Below are 22,338 nucleotides of genomic sequence, written 5' to 3'. Positions count from 1 at the left end.
TAACTTCAGAATAGAGCCCTCACAATGACACCATAGTTGGTCAGGTTGCAGAAATGCATTCTCAGGTAAAGAGAGTTCCCTAGAGACCCTCTGCTTCCCACCTTGAATGGTTTTCTGAAGGAAAAATAAACTATTAAGGTAAATAAAATTTTAAGAATTTAGCTAATTGCAGCAGATAACTTTAAAAAATTAATGATAATCTGAGAGAGATCCAAGATGGCTGACCACTAGCAGCTCGGGATAGTAGCTCCTAGTGAAAGTGCAGAGAATGAGAGGATGCCACACTTTCAGATGAATTTTTTTTGCTCACAGACTAGGAGATTCCCAGCGGAGGAGCCCCACGGGTCGCTAGCGTGACTCTTGTGGCTGGCACAGCAGTTTTGCTGGTGCCTCAGCAAGGCAGTTTTTTGTGTAGAGTGAGCGGGACTGGGTCCCCTTTTGGCCGATTCCCGGGCAGAAAAGTTGTTTTGGCCGGTGCAGTGGATTGCTCAGATTTCGGTGCTGGGAATCAACAAGTTCAATGTCCACTCAGAAACCTAATTTGAAAGTCGGAAATTACAAAGACGACAGGTCGATAAATTTACAATGATGGGAAGAAACCAGCATAAAAAAGCTGAGAATACCCAAAATCAGAATGCCTCTCCCTCTACAGGTGATCACAGTTCCTCATCAGCAATGGAACAAGCCCTGATGGAGAACAAGTGCGATCCATTAACAGAAGTAGACTTCAGAAGGTGGATGATAAGAAACTTCTGTGAATTAAAAGAACTTGGTCTAACCCAATGCGAAGAAACTAAGAACTTTGAAAAAAGGTTTGACGAAATGCTAATGAGAATAGACAATTTGGAGAGGAATATAGGTGAATTAATGGAGCTGAAAAACACAACATGAGAACTTCGTGAAGAATGCACACGTTTTAACAGTCGAATTGATCAAGCAGAAAAAAGGATATCAGAGTTCGAAGACCAACTTAACGAAATAAAACGAGAAGTCAAGATTAGAGAAAAAAGGATAAAAAAGAATGAGCAAAGTCTCCAAGAAATACGGGACTATGTGAAAAGACCTAACTACGTTTGATAGGTGTACCTGAATGTGATGAAGAGAATGAATCCAAGTTGGAAAATACTCTTCAGGAGATTATTCAGGAAAACTTTCCCAACCTAGTAAGACAGGTCAATATTCAACTCCAGGTAATACAGAGAACACCACAAAGATATTCTTCAAGAAGACCAACCCTGAGGCACATAATCGTCAGATTCACTAGGGTTGAAATGAAGGAGAAAATACTAAGAGCAGCCAGAGAGAAAGGTCAGGTTACCCACAAAGGGAAGCCTATCAGACTTACAGCAGATCTCTCAGCAGAAACCCTACAAGCCAGAAAAGAGTGGGGGCCAATATTCAACATCCTTAAAGAAAAGAACTTTCAACCTAGAATTTCATATCCAGCCAAACTGAGCTTCAAAAGTGAAGGAAAAATAAAATCTTTTGCAAACAAGCAAGCACTTAGAGATTTTACCATCACCAGGCCTGCTTTGCAGAAGCTTCTGAAAGAAGCACTACACATATAAACGAACAACCAGTATCAGACTTTCCAAAAATACATCCAGCTAGCATCAAATGGCAGTATTAAACTCATATATATTATTAACTGGATAAAAAGCCAAAACCCATCAGTACGCTGTATCCAGACCCATCTCACATGCAACGATACACAAAGACTCAAAGGGACAGAGGAAGATTTACCAACCAGAGAGCAAACATAAATAAATAAATAAAAAGCAGGAGTTGCAATTCTCACCTCTGATAAAATAGACCTTAAAGCAACAAAAATCAAAAGAGGCAAAGAAGGACATTACATAATGGTAAAAGGATCAAATGCAACAAGAAGAGCTAACGATCCTGTATATACACGCACCCAATACAGGAGCACCCAGATACATAAGACAAGTTCTTAATGACTTATAGAGACTTAGCCTCCCACACAATAATAGTGGAAGACTGTAACATCACATTGTCAATATTAGACTGATCAACAAGATAGAAAATTAACAAGGATATCCAGGACTTGAATTCAGACCCGGAACAAGTAAACTTAATAAACATTTATAGAACTCTCCACTTCAAATACACAAAACATACATTCTTATCAGTACCATATCAGACTTATTCCAAAAGTGACTACATAATTGCAAGTAAATCACTCCTCAGCAATTGCATAGCATTTCATAGGTTTAAATGAAATATTGGTTGGTTGCTTGTTAGTTTCTTCCCTTATTCCTTCCTGTCTCCATTGTTAAGCACAATTATTGGCATAAAAGAGGTTTTCAATTCCCATTTTTAGACTGTATTCTAGCCTGGGCAATAAAGCAATATTCCCGTTCTCTCTCCCTCTTTCTCTTCCTTTTTCTTCCTCTTCTTCATTCTTTTTTTTTTCTTTTTTTCTCTCTCTTTCTTTCTTCCTTTTTCTTTAAAAAAATTAATGATAATCAAATTAAATAAAATTAATTGAAGTTTTGATCTTTCTTGATATCAGGCCAAAAAAAAAAAATCCCCAATTACAAGGATACTAATACTACCCTCTTTCTATGCACTGCTTGAGCTGAAATCTGTAGAAGCTTTTTTCTGAAGAGGATTTAGGCTACACTATTTAAATTGGGTGAAGATAGTTATATAGGGGCAGGGAAGGAAATGGGAACAGGAAAGTATAATGTAGGTAAATAAGATCTGGGGAAATAACATTACTTCCTTTTAGCAGAAGAATCTAGAAATAAAGATTCAAATTACATACTATCTGTGTTCTTTTGTGGCAAAAAGTAAATTCTTAAAATTGAATATATAAACATTACAATGATTTGTTGAATAAAATATTTTAATTCCCTAAAGTTTGCAAACAGATTTTCATTTAAATTATATATATATTAAGAAAGATTTCTCTAAAGTTCTGTCAGTTACAATGACAGTTTCTATTAATTTTTTTTGTCTTGCCTTCAGTGATAATACCATGGCTGTTTAACATTTCTTATTAATTTTCATTCACACAACCTAATTCATTAGGTTATGATTTATTCTGATCTTGTGATTGTATGAGATTAGGGTTCCAGGAAACAGAGTCTGAAAGAGAGATTTGGCTACAGAAGACTTATTGGAGATGGCCCCTATAAAGGAAGGAGAGAAGGAAAAATACAACAGAGACTTCAGCCAATTTCAAGGGGAGATATGGAGCTGGGCTAGCCCTTCAGAATTGCTCCCAAAGTAAGGAGGTCACACCTTATGGCCCTGCATAAGCAGTCGTTGAATGAAGGTTAATCCTATGAAGAAGGAAGTGGGGCAGGTAATTGTGGCACAATGGAGTTCTCTTAGCTGAGGGAAACATCTAGAGAGAGACTCAGCTGTGAGTCATCAGCAGCCAAAATTAATTCAAAATGGGATATAAACTTAAATATAAAAAGAGAATATGTACAACCTATCAAGAATGAAACATGAAGAAATAGTACACCTGGACTGACAAATAGCAAATAACAAGATTGAATTAGTAATAGAAAGTATCCCATCAGAGAAAGAAGCTCGGGACCTGACAGTTTCACAGCTGAAATCTACCAAACATTTAAAGAACTAATATAAATTCTTCTTAAACTATTCCAAACAATTAAAGTGAAGAAAACTCTTTCTAACTCAGTCTATGAAGTGAGCATTACCCTGATACCAAAACCAGGCAAGGACACAACAAGGAAAAAAACTACAGGCCAATATTTGTGATGAACATAGATGCAAAAATCCTCAAGAAAATGCTAGCAAATCAAATCCAATAGCATATCAAAAAGACTATTCATCATGATTAAGTGATCTTCATACCAGGGATGCAAGGGTAGTTCAATATTCACAAATCAATAAACATTACTCATCATATCAACAGAATAAAGGCCAAAAACATATGATCATTTCAACAGATGCAAAAAAAAAAAAAAAAAAAGATGCATTTAATGAAATGCAACATCCCTTGATGATAAAAACTCGCAACAAATTTGGTATAGAAGGAACGTGCCTCAGCACAATAAAGACCATGTGTAACAAAGCCACATCTAATATCATACCAAATGGAGAAAAGTTGAAAGCATTTTCACTTAAATCAGGAACAAAACAAAGATGCAAACTTTTAACAGTTTTATTCGACATAGTACTGGAAGCCCTAGTCAGAGCAATTACACAGTAGAAAGAAATACAGGGTCTTCAAACCATAAGGGAAGAAATCAAATTGTTCCTGTTTACAGATGACATGATCTTTTGTATAGGAAACTCCAAAGACTTCACACAAAAACAGATCTTTACAATGAAAACTAGAAAATATTGATGAAAGAAATGGAGGACAGAAATAAATGGAAAGATTTCTCATGTTCATGGATATATATTAATATTATTAAAATGTCCTCACATCTAAAGCAATTTACAGATTAAACGAAATCCCTATCAAAATGCCAAAGGTATTCCTCACAGAAATAGAAAAAACTATCCCGAAATTTGTATGGAACCACAAAAGATCCCAAATAGCTAAAGCAATCTTGATCAAATAGAACCAAGCTAGAGGCACACTACCTTACTTTCAAATATAGTGCAAAGCAATGGTAAACAAAACAGCATGGTACTGGCATAAAATACTGAAATCCACATATTTACAGCCAATTGAACTTCAACTAAGTTGCCAATAATACACGCTGGGGAAAGGACTGTCTCTTCAATAAATGGTGCTGGGAAAACTGGACATCCACATGCAGAAGAATAAAACTAGTCTCCATCTCACCCAACTTACAGAAATCAACTCAAAATCGATTAAAGACTTAAATGTAAAAACTGAAACTATGAAAACACTAGAATAAAATATAGGGAAAATGCTTTGTGAGATTGGTAGGGGTGAGGATTTTTTTGAATAAGACATCAAAAGCACATGTAACAAAAGCAAAATTAGATGAATGGGATTACATCAATTTGAAAAGCTTCTGGATTGCAAAGGAAGCTATCGACACAGTGAAGAAGGAACCTACAGAATGGGAGAAAATTTTTTCACAAAGTATGGATCTGACAAGGGGTTAATAAGCAGAATATATAAGAAACCAGAACAACTCAACAGCAAAAAAACCCTAATAATCTGATTAAAAATGGGCAAAAGACCAAAATAGACATTTCTCAAAAGACAAAGAATTGCTAACAGGTATAGTTTTAAAATGCTCAAATTTACTAATTGGGAAAATAGAAATCAAAACCACAATGACACATCATCTCATTCTAGTTAGAATGGATATTATCAAAAAGTCAAAAAATAATGAATGCTGGAGAGAGCATGGAGAATGGGAGATTCTTATATATTGTTGGTGAGATTGTAAATTAGTACCACTACTGTGGAAAACAGAAGGGAGATTTCTCAAAATTTAAAAACACAACTACTGGCTGGACACAATGGTTCATGCCTATAATCCCAGCACTTTGAGAGGATGAGGCAGGCGGATCACTTGAGGTCAGTAGTTGAAACCCCGTCTCTGCTAAAAAAAATACAAAAATTAGCCAGGCATGGTGGCATGTACCTGTAGTCCCAGCTACTCAGGAGGCTGAGGCAGGAGAATTGCTTGAACCTGGGAGGCAGAGGTTGCAGTGAGCCGAGACCACACCACTGCACTCTAGCCTGAGTGACAAAGTTTTATTACCCAGCCTCAAGTATTCTTTTATAGCAGAGATTCTGCCTAAAAATAAATAAATTAATAGAATTGCCATATGATCCAATAACCCCACTACTGGGTATATATCCAAAGGAAATGAAATTAGTATGTCAAAGAGATATCTGCACACTCATATTTATTGCAGCACTATTCACAATAGCAAAGATATGAACTCCAACTAAGTGTCCATCAATGGATGAGTGACTAAAGAAAATGTGATCTATTTACGCAATGGAATACTATTCAGCCATAAAAAAGAATGAAACTGTGTCATTTGCAGTAACGTAGTTGGACCTGGCAAACATCATGACAAGTGAAATAAGCCAGACACAGAAAGAAAAATACTGCATAATGTTACTTATATATGGAATGTAAAAAAAATCGATTTCATAGAAGTAGAGAGTAAAATAGTGGTTACCAGAGGCTGAGGAAGGTAGGGGAGATGGTGGTATAGGGAGACGGTGGTCAATGAATACAAAGATATAGCTAGATAGGAGGAATAAGTTCTAGTGTTCCACTGCAAACGATAAATGTTAACAATGATACATTTGTGTATTTCAAAATAGCTGGAAAAGAGGTTTTTTACTGTTCTTACCACAGAAATGATAAATGTCTGAGGTAATAGATATGCTAATTATCCTAATTTGATCATTATACATTGTATACACATATTAAAACATCACACTGTACCCCAAAAATATGTACAATAATTATGTGTCAATTACTTTTTAAAACATGAAAAAAACAGGAAAAAATTACCTAAAATTATAACATTTCTAGAATAAAAATTAGGAGAACTATTTGTAACCTTGGGCAAAGACTTTTTAGATCAGATGCCAAAAGCATAGTCCATGAAAATACAAATAAATGAATTAGATATCATCAAAGTAGAAAACTTCTGCTCATCTACAGACAGTACTAAGGGAATTAGAAGACCAAATGCAGACAGTAGAAAATACGTGCAAAATATATATAAAAATTAATTATATCCAAATTACATGTTTTAAACTCTCGATATTGAATAAGAAACTAACAACACAACTTGAAAATGGACAAAAGGCTTAAATAAATACTTCAGTAAATAAGATCTAAGGATGGCAAACAAGCAAGTGAAAAGATGCTCAACACCATTAGCTATTAACGAAATGCAAATTAAAACCACAATGAGATATGACTGAATCTATCAGAATGACTAAAAATTTAAAGGCTGACCATCATAGAGTTGCAAAGAATGTAGATGAGCTAAAATTTTCATGCATTACTGGTGGGATGTTAAACGATACAATGACTTTGAAAAACAGTTTAGCAGTTTTTTAAAAGTCAAAAGTACATCTACCATATGAATGCACCATTCCATTCTTGTGTATTTACCCAAGAGAAAAGAAAGCATATGCCTAGACAAAGACTCACGCATGAATATTCATAGAAGCCATATTTTTAAGAACCTAAAACTGGAAATTATCTAAATGTCAGTCAACAGGCAACGGATTGTCTTAGTCTGTTGCGTGTTGCTATAAAAGAATACCTGAGGCTGGGTAATTAAAAATGAAAAAAGGTTATTTGGCTCATGGTTCTGTAGGCTGTACAAGAAACATGGTGCCAGCATCTGCTTGGTTTCTGGAGGATCTCAGACTGCTTCCACTAATGGTGGAAGGAGCAGGAATGTACAGATATACGGTAAGAAAGGATGCAAGGTGAAAAAGCAGGCAGGTGCCAGACTCTTTTTAACAATCAGCTTATTGAGAACTCACCCGCAAGGGAAGGTGTTAATCTATTCATGAGGGATCCACTGCCATGACCCAAACACCTCCCATTAGAACTCCTTCTAACACTGGAGATCAAAGCTCAACCTGAGATTTGATGGGGACAAACAAACCATGTCCAATTTGTAGCAGAGATAAACAAATTGGTAACTCCAATACAATGGGAAACTATTCTGCAATAAAAATGAGTTATTGATACACACTACAAAATGGATAAATTTCAAAATAATTTTTCTGAGTGAAAGAAACCAGTAAAAAAGGGTACATTCTGCATGTCTCCATTTATAAAAACCTCAAGGAAATGCTCGAGGGGTGTGGGCAGGTGGGGAGAGGCAGGTGGGGGAATTCCTAAGGAGCATGAGTAATTTTTGAGGGTGGTAGATAGGCTCAGTATCCTGATAGCGGTGGTAGCTTCACATGTGTATACATATTTCAAAACTCATTGACTTGTATAGTTTAAATGTGTCAATTATGACTTAGTAAAACTGAAAGAAAGAGAAAGAAAGGAGAGGCAAAACAAAGAATTTTGAGATAAAATTTCTTACCTATTAAAGTGGTAAAAAAATCAACCTATTTCCTAGAACAGCCACAAATCTTTATTTAAATAGAGATAGATTTACAGTTCTATATTGTTCTCACCTTAACAATAAACAAGGACATCTACTGTAAATCACTTGAAATGTTCATTTAAAACACAACTGACATAGTAATAACCTTGATTCATCAATGATTTGAAAGTTTTCTCATCAAAGAGAAGAATCTTTTGAAAGTCATCTTAGAATGTTAACATTTATAGATACCAGAAATACGAACAAATGTATGTTTCCAGCAAAAGTATCAGTATATTACACTAAGTATTAGAAGAAGAACTGAATTTATATAATTTGACACAACCTAAGACACTGCTTACTTTCCCCAACTTATCAAATACAACATCTTTTAGCTACTTTAGGGTCACTTGGTAAAGCTGACTTCCTATATAGTGGGCTATGATTTGATGTTACAAATTAAAAACCAAAAAGTGCTTTCATATCTTTGGCACTTATAATAATTCTTTAATAAAGTCATTGCTAAATTATTACTTTTAAGTTAAACGGCTTACGGGATTTTATAATAAGCCTAGTTTTGCACACTGAGCAAAATACTTCATATATATTCTAGAGCTAATGAATTCACACCCATAGTCTTACTTTTAGATGTACCACGCCACATAACCAATGACATTACACGTTTTAGATTGCTCATTTCTATGTGTTTAGATTCTCAGAAATAGTTCAGAGGGAGCAGTCCTGATCCAATTAAGGCCAACCCTTCTTGCAATAGAATTTTTATTTCCTAAACAATTTCAAATGAGATAATTTATATGCACTAGCTATTCTGTCAGAAGATGCTAAAATACAACAAAAGCAATCGTTTAAATAACATTCTAATTCTCCAGCAGGCCCAAGGAATAGATAGGGTTGAGATTAACGGGGACTACCTGGAACCTGAGAGTGGATTTAAATAAACTCTTACTGGATTACTCCATAAGGTTCCTGTTTTAAAGTAAACACATATTCTTTGATCACTTAACATCTGGAGCTCCTTGAATCTCCCTGAATCTCAATTTCTTAATTTCTAAATTGGTAATAATAATAATAGGAAGAAAATTATCAATATAACAATGATGATGCCAGACGACACCCTCATGTGCTGCTCTATGGATTCAGAGGGACAGAGAATTTTAACCACATACTACTATTCCTGGAGCTCAGTCTGTTTGTTTTATTTCAAATGATATTGGTTGAGAGCCATTTTGATGTCTGAAATTTTGTTCCAGAGACTAATAAAATCCAGTCCTTTCTTTAGGAATGCACAGTTTACTAAGGAAGTCCACAAGTCAAAGTAGATTCAGAGAATAGTGGAGTAAAGGCAAATAAAGAACCACCATGACGCAAAGGCAGAGAGAGCGTGGTTAATTCTGCTTGGTGGTCAAGAAAGCTTCAAAGAATTGAAAAGATTTTCTCATCTCTGTCTTCTCCACCAAAACTAAAAGTAATTATTTAAAAAGGGCAACTGAGATCCACCTGCAATTTGGTTCCTCATGGTTCACAGCAGAATCCATTCTGCTGAGTTCTATGCTCTATGAGTTCATTGACTTAAAAGGGACTGTGCTGTGGAGGAAGGCAGCAGTAATCATGGATATCCCCACCACCTTGAGTTCTCTAATCCCAAAGTCCTCTAGCTAAATGTATTTCTTAAGAAATATATCTATATATATGCATATATAGATATGTATATGTATATATAAATCAGAAACAAAAGCGGAACCAATTCCTTCAAGCCCCAGGGCTCCCAACCTTGTCAAATGAAAATTGGAAGGGGATCGATTCTGAACTCCAGGAAGCTAACTGGAGCCCTGGGCAGAAATCCTAAACGTGGTGGGTAATTGGCATCTTGTCCTTTTCAGTGTAGATACTGCCCATGAGAGGGTTACCTCTAGGGTGCTGGTTGATTAGCATCCTTAAAGGACAGGGCAGTTAAGTAGAGATTGGAGCCCTGAAGACTCCCATGTCCCAAATTCAAGGGTCCCCACCAACCAGAGAAAAATTATTTTCATGTGGTCCAGTGAGAGACACTCTTTAAGCAACAGAATTATAAACAGCTCCATTAAATGAAGTAAAACTTCATTACTAGGTTTTCTTAGCTTTAAAAAAAGCAACATAAGATTAAATTATCATTAGAGTTAGATAATACATTTTTAATTGAAACCAAACTAATTTGATTTGCCTTTGGCTAATATTTCTTCAAGATAAATTCTCTTTCTGAAAACTATAAATTTGACAGCTATGTCCAGTTTGTCTAGGACGAAGTGAAATGAACTACACTGAGATGAGAGATGTTAACATTTTATAAACAAAAATAATTGCACAGAAGTGAGGTTCCAGATGTATACCTTGTAAGAGAATCAATTGTTCTTAGCTAGTGATGGGATTTGGATCTGCGTCTCCAACCAAATCTCATGTTGAATTATAACGCCCAATGTTGGAGGCGGAGGCCTGGTGGAAGATGATTAAATCATGGAGACAGTTTCCCATGAATGATTTAGCACCATCATCTTGGTGCCTTGGTGCTGTTCTCATGATGGTGAGTGAGTTCTCAGGAGATCTGGTTGCTAAAAAGTGTATAGCATCGGTCCTCTCTCTCTGTTGCTCCTGCTCCTACTGTGTGAGATGCCTGGCTACCTTTTTGCCTTTTGCCATAATTGGAAGCTTACTGAGGCCTCCCAAGAAGCAGAAGCCACTATGCTTCCTGTACTGCCCGCAGGACCACGAGCCAGTTAAATCTCTTTTCTTTATAAATTACCCAGTCTCAGGTATTTCTTTATAGCAGTATGAGAATGAACTAATATAGCTAGTAATGCTGGGATTGGAAGGGAGTGGTAGAACAGAACTGTTGAATCCAGAAAGAAATAGAGAAATTAAAGAACAAAGTCCCGTGGCCCACAGGGGAGGCCAGTGGAATGCTATCAATTCTGAATAACCATGCTCCTGCACACTTTCAGGTACTTAATCATTTTCATATCTCCAAAATCTTATTTGAAGTAGACTAGTTAAGCCTCATTATCTTCATTCTAGAGATGAAAAATAAGGGTTCGAGAGTTTAAATGACTTGGCTATCATCAGCTTAGAGATGGCAAATTTTGGCCTCATTCCAAGTCTTTTGATTCCTAGTCCTGTAATTTTTCTCCATACTACAATGCCTCTACATTAGAGCTGAAAAGATTTTTCCAGAAATGTCTCTGGTGGAGTCCAGAGGGTCTTCAACCTGAATCAAAGGAGATTGGGGGAAATATAGATAGCTAATTTTTTCTTTTTAAAGACAAACCCTCAAACTTACATACAAGTAGAGAACCGGTATAATGACCTTCTGTGTATCCATCACTCAGCTCCAGCACCTCTCAGCAACCCACAGTTTCACTCGAGGCCTAGGGAGGGACTCAATGTTGCTCAGGTAGAAAGGACCCAGCTTTCCCAGGACATAATGCAGCTCACAATGTAAGAAGCCTTCAAGGGTCAGAGCTAGACATGTCATGAGCTGACTTGAAAGAGAATAAAACTAGATATATCTGGAATAGACTGTGATTTATACCCAAGTCTAGCTAAACCAAATAATGTGTTGTAACTGATGTACATCATTCATGTGTGAATTCCAGGGTTTCCTCATATACAAGCTAACACTTTAAAAAATAGCCCAGGATGTCTACAGTATTGTAGGAGCAGTGTGGCGTTTATCACATGTCAAAATGAGAAAGGCCATGCCACATCATATGCAACTTTTCCAAAGCCTCAGTAAAATCCCATAGTTACCACTCCACCCCACTTTACATCAGTCTTCTTCTTGGAAAACAACTTTCTATGTTTTGTTTCTAAAATCTTTACTAGTAAAATGTGAAAACTAAACAATATCAAGAAAACCTCAATATTAATTAAAGAAGTCAGTTTCATTACCAATAATGATTTTTTAAAACAAAGAATTCATACAAACTACATTGCTTAGCGATATTTTGTTTTCTTGTGTATCTGACTCTAAACTTCCAGACGTCATGCTGAAATAAAGTAAAAGTTTAGAATTCCAAAATTTTATTTCAGGCACGCATGTGCGCACACACACCCCCGCACCTACGTTGAATAGATCATTACACCGTAACATTTAAAATAAATTTTCTAAAGTATTTCCTCCAAATGTGAATTTCTGGACATTTCTAAAGGAAATAAAAATAATGGAATGTAAACTTTACTCGCAGAAGATAAAATAGCCTTTAAAGGTTCTCTGGAGAATAAGTAGTCTGAACAGTACAATCTGTTCTGAAAACCTGCAAAATCTTGTAATTCAACTAAAAAAAAAAGTGGAGAGAGGAAAGCATAACCTCCTAAGAATCAGCAGACATGGAGAATTCATTGTCTCCTACCCTGTTCTCTCTCCCTCTCTCTCCTCTCTCTATCTCCTGGATCATTTCCATTAACTTATAAACATGTTGTTATTTATCATGCCTTGAGCCTTAACGCTTTAGCATCCACTTGATTACACTGACCTCTTTTGCAATTCAGGTTACAGCAAAACTATACTCTCACTCTCTCCAATTCCTTCTCTTTTATTTTTATTTTTTATTTTTTTGCTAAAGCCGCTGCAATTGGCTTATTCTCACTAGTACCACTCCACAGAAACTGCACTTGCCAAATTCACCAAAGATCTCTGCATTCTTTTTTTTAATTTTTTTTTTATTGCATTTTAGGTTTTGAGGTACATGTGAAGAGATCTCTGCATTCTTATACCCAGTGATTATTTTTCACAACTCACCTTAACAGGTTTTGACATGACTCATCACTCTCTGAAATACTTTCTTCACTCAGTTCCCAGAACATCTCAGGGTCCCAGAACACTTTCTCTAAGTCTCTCCACTTGGCGTAGTCTTCCTTCCTTCTTGTCTTTGCTCGAATGTCATCAGCTCAGTGGGACCTACCATATGTATCTCATTTAAAATTTAACCCCTCACCTCATCACCATACTGTTTTCTCTGTGATACGTATCACATTCTAACATACTATAGAGTTTTCTTATTTATTATATTTTTTGTGTCATCTCCCAACTGAAAATGTGAACTCTTTGAAGATAGGAATTTTTTTCTGTTGTTTTTGCTACTCCACTCTCAGCATCTTGAAGGATAGGATGGTCAACAAATATTTGTTAAATGAACTATCTAATAAACCTCATAGATTTAATATATTTCTTTCTGTTGTTGCCAATCAATAAAGCCTTACTTTTAAATCCCAAGGTATTTTTATTATTTTCTGTCTCACTATCTTCCTCATGAATATATTGTTTTATTTCCATATTTCCGTGAACATTTCTTTCACTCACTTTTTTAAAAAATTGAAACCATTTAAAAATGTTCACAAAGTAATCAGTGACTACTGAACAAAATTAATTAAGTTCTCACTTAGTGGAAGGAGACACTGGGGCTCTGAGATATGTAATTGCTTTTCTCGCATGACACCCAAATCAGCAGAAAAACAGTATTTTGGTACTTTCTACTTGACAATACCTCTTTATCATGAAATGGAAAACAAACTCCGGGTCACTGAAGTTGCTGGACAAACCAACAAATGGCTTTAAAGGATCTTAATAAACTGAGCCTTCTAACTAATTTCATCTTCTATGAGTGAAACTCACAAAACGGATGTTTTCCCTCAACTGTACTGCCTGTTAGTCCAGAGTGCATGCTTATCCTTTTCTTAGTTGTTTCCTCCGGCCAAAACACTCATACTCTCTTTTCTGTTTGTTGAAATCTTACCATTTCTTCACACCGTAACTCAAATGCTGCCTCTGCCTGAAGGCCCTCAGACCCTACTGGTCAGAAATGCTTCTTGCCTCTGTACTCCACAAGCAGGTTTCAGACATCCCACCTCTTGTAGCCCTTATTACGGTTCATGATGTATGTAATGATGTGTGTATCTGTGTTTTGCATTTTCTCAGTAACACCCTCATAGAGGACAAGGACTGTGCTTTATTTTTTATGCTAGGTAAGAAAGTCATATTCAGTCACTGAATGAAACCAAGCAAAACAAAGTATGTGAGTGCAATACCCTTATGTGCGTAATCAGACGTGCCACAAATGCACCACAGAAAGTACAGTCTGAGACTACTTAAAAAATTATGCCTGAAACAAAACTGCTGATTTAAAAATGAGAGCTTTGGCTGCCTGACAATTATATTTAAAGGTCGTGAGTCATGGCCTCAGAGTAACCATGGTAACTCAGCATACACAGGAGAAGTCATGTTGTACAATAATTAAGGGGGAGAAAAAAGCTTTAGAAAGCCTATTAGCCTTCAGATAAAAAAATATATAGTTAACCAATGTGTTTATGAAGCTTGTTTTTATTGCAGTGTTTTTTCTTACTTCAGGGTTCATTGGAAACCTGGAAAAACTTCTTTAAATTTCTGTTGGCAGGGGCATATCAATCTTACATAGCTTTTTCTCAGTGTGTTATAAGAACATTGAAATTTCCTTCCTTTAAATGAAATTCCTTTCTATCTGCTTTCTAAACTTTTTACTTTATGCTTTTTATGTCAAATTGGAGGACTAATTAGTCACCAGTTAGTCTGGGTGAATAAATGATTTTATTAAAATTGGCTAGGAAATACAGCTATTGAGCACTTAATTTTTATAGGAGAGGACTTCCTGGGAAAATTCTGTTTTGTTCCTTAGATTAATTGGATCCAGCGCCTAACTCTCCCTTACTTAGACAACGTAGGAGCAAGTTCCCATTAAGTTTATGTAAACTGTGGAGAAGGTCTGTCTCAAGGGCATGAGAAGAGGAAAGTAGAAGGGAAAGAAGAAGGGAAGGCAAACAAGACACATGGGACCAGTTCCTGCTTCGAAGTGAAGAAGCTGAAATGAAGTTACCTAAAGGTCAACAGGAATAGCATGACACTCCCCTGTCTCCTGCCTCAAAAACCCAGCTTTCTATCTGCACAGAACATTCAGCTCCATACACCAGGAGTAAAAAACACTCATAATAATTTTCAGTGAGAGCAAAATCCTGCTTTTCACTTGTTTTTTCTGTTGATTGTACACTGGGCTATTCATCTGAAAGTTGTTCATCACAGGCCCACCCTGCTTTGTTAAGTTTTAAAACCCGGGAGGCGGAGGTTTGCAGTGAGCTGAGATCACGCCATCGCACTCCAGCCTGGGCGACAGAGTGAGACTCCGTCTCAAAAATGAACAAACAAACAAAAACTTAAAGCAGAACCATGGTTGCATGTGAACATCCCATAAGGATACTGCCTTATAGGATGTAGCTCCTGCTACAGAGATGTGGTCATCTCTCACTCAAGATTTAAAACAAAATTTTAAATGGAAGATATTTCCACATTTGAAAGGGAAATGAGTATGGTGTCAACATGTAAAATTTCTACTAATAAATGTAAATCAATTAGAGAGGGGAGCTGTACTTCCATATTTCCAGCCCGTGTTGATTTAGGTTTTTGTGTGGGGAACATGTAGAGGCAGAATGACCCAGCTTTCTCTGTGTGCATCTCTTGGCAAGAAAGTGGTGAAGATGACATTTCATTTCAACTGAAAGAAGACTGGCTTCTTACGCTCCCCATTCCCACATCAGTAAAATGGCTGGGGTGAGTGAGTGTGTGATCTCTGAGAAGACCAAGTAAGGGACATTTTATTTGTTCAACAAATATTTATTGAACCCCTACTGTGTGTTAGGCTGTGCTCTATGATCTGGGAAGACAGCAGCTTTCAAAGAAAGAGGGTCACTCTCCAGGAAAGGAATAAAATCTGTTGTTACTCCCCAGACTTTAAAGAAAGATTTTCTTTGAAGTACTGAATAAAAGCTACTTTATACAATTATTTTGGGATGACAGGAGCTGGGAACTTACCTGCTTCTCTCTGGGGTAACAGATTCTGAGAACACAGATATCTTGCTATGGCATTGTCCCATCTCAAGCCAGGCCCGCTGGGATCCCCTGTCCCTGGGAGAGATGTCAACAGGCATCATTCCTTAGAGTTTTAGAATCCCTGCTATTGTTCTGCTGTCCCTTGTTGCTAGGCTACCACAATGGCTGTGGAAAAGACAGTTAACTTCCCAAAGAAATAAATCTCGGTTATAAAGCCGCAGTAACCCCTCAAAACATCTCACAAATCAGATCCAGGCATGAGAATAGGTGAAGAATCACCACATAGTCATCATTTCTGGAAAACTCATTCAAAGTGGAACAGAAACTGGTTTTGTGCTCAAACCCAGGCATGTTTACATCCAGAACCAATGCTAAGGAAACAGCCACACTGCTGTCTGAGAGGAGTGCACACCCAGAAAGGCATTGGTTTACAAGCAATCAGTGGTTTCACCACAGACCAACCCCTTAGGGTAATGATCTGCTTTCCCTGGGACCCATGCGCTCCAGATAGAAGACCCCACCTGGCCATATTCTCATGAAAGCTTCTTTCCTAACACAGGAGTGCACAAGTGATTCATTGTGCCTGACTAGCTGGTATTTTGTTCATTGTCACAACTCAACTGCAGCTGCTGATCCTTCTTCCCTGTTGCTTGTCCAAAGCCACCAGCCACTTTCTTCCAGCCGGTTGCTGTATCTCTCCCTGGATGCATTTGCAGACCCCAGTGAACCTGTATTCACTTCACTTTCTGCTCTGACAGGAAATACATGTAGGAGCTCTGCAGCCTACAGATCAGAATCACTCCTGGATTTTGGTCTGTATGTCCTGAACCCACCCAATCTAGTCACACTGTTCATCCTAAAATAAATTAGATTGGCATGACAGGTATGCTTCCAATCACAGAATTTGTTTCTAGGGTTAGAGCATTATAGAACAAGTAACTACAATAATAACAAGAATAAATACTTAAGACTCACCTATTAAAGAGTATAATTTGCCAGGCGCGGTGGCTCACGCCTGTAATCCCAGCACTTTGGGAGGCCGAGGCGGGCGGATTACTAGGTCAAGAGATCGAGACCATCCTGGTCAACAAGGTGAAATCCCGTCTCTACTAAAAATACAAAAAATTAGTTGGGCATGGTGGCACGTGCCTGTAATCCCAGCTACTCAGAAAGCTGAGGCAGGAGAATTGCCTGAACCCGGGAGGCGGAGGTTGCGGTGAGCCGAGATCGCGCCATTGCACTCCAGCCTGGGTAACAAGAGCGAAACTCCATCTCCAAAAAAATAAATAAATAAAAAATAAAAAAAAATAAAGAGTATAATTATCATTTACTTCAACAAAATTTCAAGTGATCCAGCCCCTTGGTAAAACAACCCTATGAACAAAATAAAGAACCATTGAGCAGTAGGTGTTCTGGATAGAAAAGCCAACACTAAATGGGTAGTTGTGAAAAGGCAAGGATTGGGCAATTGGCCTTGCAAATAGCTGATTGTTGGGAATCACAAGTCATCTTCCCTCTCTCTATGCTTTGGATTTGTTATTTTAGGAAAGAAAACTGGAACTATTTCTGTCTTCCCTTCTAGCTCTAACATTTTGTTCTGTTTCTTTAGCTCATCTTATTAAAAAAAAACAACCCACAGAGTAGATTACACTTTAAAGCATTTTAGAGGAATGTCTAGATGCTCACCATGTAGTGGGTTCATAATATTTTATAAAAGACAAGTCATCTCAATCATGACTGGTGAAAGGCACTGTAGGCACTAATTCTTTATAATGGTTATTAATCTTATCATATATCTTGCTGATCAAAAACAGAGGTGGAGAGATACAGCTAGTACAAAAGCAGACTTTCAAAAAGTCCTTGAAAAGCAAAGTGACTTTTCCATTCCCATTCCTTCTTTAAAAAAAATACTGCATGGGAAGGATTTCAGAAGGTGGTGGTGAGGAAATTGGCTGGGTCATTAAAGGCATATTGACCTACGGAATTCTAAACAAGCTAACTAATAATAAAATTAGTGGTATTGTTCTTTTATAATTAAGGAACTCATGAAAGTCACTCAAATGATTTTATTTTAAAAAGTTGAGCTGTAGTTTAAAAAAACTACATTTCCCCCTCTAAATGTAAAGAAAACAAGAAGGTATTATAACAAAACTTCTAGAAATACGTATAAATCATTGACACTTCTACCATTAACATGATATTAAACTTCTCCCTCCTTACTGTGCTTTACTGGGTTGAGCATTTGTCATATGGAGATTCCTAGCAGTAAAATTTACCTGTAGCCTGTCAAAAATATATCTTTTCTTAGAATCAGAAATCATATAATGTGTATTTAACAAGGAATATGCATATTTTATATGTTTCACGGCTCATGTTTATCAGGATGTCTTATCTAACTTAGGTGAGTAAATATCACTAGGACCAGAAAGGAGGTTGGAAGGGAGAACATTGCAATGAGAAAAGGGCAAGACAGATGAGATAATAGATTTACAATGATGTGATGTGGCTGAGGAGAACAGAGACAGCTGCGGTGGAGGTCTTCGAAGTCTCTGCTTGGAAAACAGTCCTTCAGCTCCATCTGTCTGCTCACTCTTTCATTTGTGTGTTTATTTGTTTATTCACCAAATAGTTCATGAAAACTCTTTGTGCTAGGCAGGGTGCTAGGCATGAATAAAATCGATACCGTTCCTGCCCTTGTAGAGCTCATTCTATTATGTTATTGTTCTAGTAGCCACTAAAGTCTTATCGGAAAAAAAATAATGAAGCAGGTCTGGGATTTCCAAAAAGCTCTTATAATTTAACATATCCCAAGCACTGAAAAAAAAACAGGTAAATAAAAGCAAACAGGAGCATCTCCTAGGTGTTCCTCTTGGGGATGTAGAATCTTGTAGAGGAAAATGACTGCCTTTCCCAAAACTGACCTGGGAAAGTTCACTACGTTTTCATTGTGATGAACACGTGGTGACTGTGCCCATGTCGCAGAGTCTAGGTGAGTGTGTCCGTGCTAGGGGAGGACAAGAGGAGAGGGCGAAAGTGACAGAGAAACCAAAGTAACGGCACGCAGACAAGTACAAATTAGGCCATGAGCCACAACAGCCAAAACATCTTCCAACTGATTGCAAAGGCTTTCCTCTGTTTCTCTTAAGAATTAGCCAGGTCGCTTGTCATTGTTTTTCTGACCTCTTCCCTGTGTTGCTGATTGCTTGACACAGTGGGTCTAATTATCTCCAGACTCCCAGCCTGTTTTGATGGAGAGGGATGTTTATCTGTATAAGCAGACAGACTTGTCTATCCCCTTGGTCCTAAAGTTTTTCTTTGGGAAACCTAGGGATGAAACTGACAGCTGTTAATGGATGAATCGGAATGTGAACTTTTTATTTCTGGCTTGTTTGTAGCAAGAAATGAACATTTCTTCTCCTTCCTTACTGTGCTTTACTGCATTGAGCATTTGTCCCTTGGAGATTCCTAGCAGTATTTGACTTTCCTGTGAGAATGGCCTCTCTCCCCTCTTAGTTGGCTTTGGACTGACAGTAAATTCAGTTACCTAGCCCCCACCAAATAACCCAAGGTAGTGCAGACCCTATCCAGACAAAGGACTACGCAGCGTTGAACTTGGCTCATCAGCAACTGAATCCTGGGTCTTTGAATCTCAAACAGGTAACATGAGAAAAAAAGAAACAGTTGAAGTTCTGGCTGTTTTCTAATTTATCCTACAAGTATTTATTAAGGCTCAGCTTTGCAACAGACACTGTTCCGGATGCTTGTATGACAGTGATAAGCAGGAGAAAGCTCTCATGAATTTCACACTTTAGTTGGTAAAGGGCGATCAAACAAATACAGAAGATAATTACAGACAGAGACAAGTGCTATCGAGAAAATAAAACAAGCCATCAGACGAGGACCAGGAGGTGACACAGAGCAGAGATGTGAAGGATGAGAAGGAACCAGCTTTGGGGCGCTTGCAGGGAAAAGTGTTGCAGCCAGTGATTCAGCCCCGTCATCACAGAAACATGCTCAAGCAGCACCATACAAAGACCAACAAACCTCTCTTGACCTCCTCTCTTTCTGTGCTCCCTTTCGAGAAAAATTCTGGAGAAGAATGGCTTATCTTTCCATTCCCTCTTCAATCTTCTCCAATCCAACATTCATAGTCTCTTCTGAAACAGCTTTCATTTGGTCACCACCAACCTCCATCTTGTCTTTAAACAGCAGCATTCTGATCTAACTTTTCCTGTTCTAAGTCTTACTTCTTAGTCTCGGGAGTGGACTTGGTTTCTGCTCATTTCTAAACCTAACTCAGCCTTCTCTTGATTCCATGAGCCCCAATAGGTGAACAATCAATTCCTTTTTTCTTTTCTAGCCAGAATTGCTTCCTATTACTTCCCACCAATAAATGCCTAGTTCACACACTTATATTTTACGTATTATTGTTGATTTTTACCCAGGAAACAACTGTTCAACTTACAGCACAATCTTTATTCATTCTTTTGCTTATATACACTGTTTTCCTTAAAATTTTACTACTGTATTGGTGAGTACCTATTTATGGTTTTCCTAGGATTGATTTAGTTTTCTTTATAACATTGACTTCTTGAGAGTAAATCACTTATTTGAAAACATTTATCATTGTCTCGTATCACAATGCAAGTCATTAGAGATAGGCATGGTTCAAAACAGTCACGGTTTCAAGACATATTTGTTAGACAGCTATCCTTACCAAGAAAGTCTTCTAGGTTGTTTCTGCTGTCAATGTTTTAAATATTCTTCATGTCTTTTCTAATGCTTTGCTAGTCTAGGTTCTGTGGAATTCACGTTCTTTATGTCCCTAGTTATGTCTCTAATAACATTTCTTAAAAATTTATTAGCTGTAAAATTAAATATAATTTATCTAAATATTTCATAAAAATCATTTTTGTATACTTTTAATAAAGAATCTGGTCACAAATAAGCAGAAACAAACAAGACAGTAGGGAATCCTAAGAAGACATTTGTTGAAAATCATCTTCCAGGATTTTCTCATGACTTGCTGTCAAACAGATGAAGATGTTTTGATAGCTATTGTATTGTGAAGGATAATACTTTCAGCTACAAGTAACAGAAATGGTGACTAATTGTAGTTAACTCATAAGGGAATTTGCTGGCTCATATGACTAGCAAGTCCAGAAGTTAAAAATACTTCAAGGTTAATCATTGATATTATCAGCATGTGGTATCTTTTTATAAACAGTATGGCTTCTTCTGAGGGCTGGCTTTCCTGTGGGCATGGAATGGCTGCCAGCAGAACTGGGCTGCAGATGACTTTGTTCATGGCCAGAGATAAAGACTTGTTTTCCATGACCTTAGAACAGAAGTCTTATGTTTTATTCTAACTGACTGATCCTAAATAGGTAATCACTATGACTGAGGACATGTTGACTGCCTTCAATCTGAAACATATGCCCACCCCAAACCAATCACTGTGGCAAGAGAAAGAATCCATCAGAACCCACCCTTATTGCTGCCAGTGGGATCAATCCCACTCAAATTCCAGGGCCACTACGTAGCTGGAAAGGGTGAACTATACCTGGGGAGCTCTAACACTAACCAATGCAGGTATATATTAGCATATACTTTGTATATAATTCACACAAATTTCTCATTTGATTATTCAACCATAGAAATAATAATGAGCTGGGTGCAGTGGCTCACACCTGTAATCCCAGCACCTTGGGAGGCCGAGGTGGGCAGATCACAAGATCAGGAGCTTGAGACCAGCCTGGCCAACATAGTGAAGCTCCATCTCTACTAAAAATACAAAAATTAACCAGGCATGGTGGTGCACACCTGTAGTCTCAGCTACTCAGGAGGCTGAGGCAGGAAAATTGCTTGAACCCAAGAGGAGGAGGTTGTGGTGAGCCAAGATCGCACCACTGCACTCCAGCCTGGGGAACAGAGTGAGACTCCAGCTCAAAAAAAGAAAAAAGAAAAAAGAAATAATAATGATCATATCTTAGTAATATAAGGTATTGCCATATATACGTTTCACTTTTATTCATTTTTATTATTATTCATTTTTAATATTATCTAGATTAGAAAAATATGCAAGATTAATTTACTATTATAACAATTACAATTGTTTCTCTCTTTCTCTATTTCTGTTCTTTCTCATTGAGGTATAATGTACCAGTAAGGACAACAAAAAATTAAAGAAAGGGTGAGAAGAACAGTTAAGATTTTGATCTGAAAAATAATTTCAGAATCTCTTTCTTAGACAAAACTATAAACTTAATAAACAGTAACTTACTAGTTGATGTATATAATTTATTTTCAGAATGTAATTATATTACTTTCAGAAAATTACCAATCACCTTGTAGTTGTAGCTTAGAAATTATTTTGAAATGTTAATGTCTATTAATGCACTTAACTTTTTTTTTTT

At 37.1% G+C, this 22,338-nt stretch overlaps 1 protein-coding gene across 1 annotated transcript in view; it reads right to left on the bottom strand.

Moving 5' to 3' along the window:
- CCDC192 (coiled-coil domain containing 192) overlaps positions 1–16,020 on the bottom strand; it is a 211,684-nt gene extending 195,664 nt beyond the window's left edge. Inside the window, exons 1-2 of the mRNA XM_064366283.1 lie at positions 15,905–16,020; positions 11,999–12,056 (exon numbers count right to left, since the gene is read on the bottom strand). Coding sequence (XP_064222353.1) covers positions 11,999–12,056; positions 15,905–16,020 — 174 coding nt within the window. The remainder of the gene's footprint in view (positions 1–11,998; positions 12,057–15,904) is intronic.
- Positions 16,021–22,338: the final 6,318 nt, after the last annotated feature.

Source organism: Aotus nancymaae, unplaced genomic scaffold (assembly GCF_030222135.1).
Source record: "Aotus nancymaae isolate 86718 unplaced genomic scaffold, 86718_ANA_hifiasm-v0.15.2.pri h1tg000064l_1, whole genome shotgun sequence".
NCBI classification, from domain to species: Eukaryota; Metazoa; Chordata; class Mammalia; order Primates; family Aotidae; genus Aotus; species Aotus nancymaae.
This window is presented reverse-complemented; position numbering and strand designations above follow the sequence as displayed.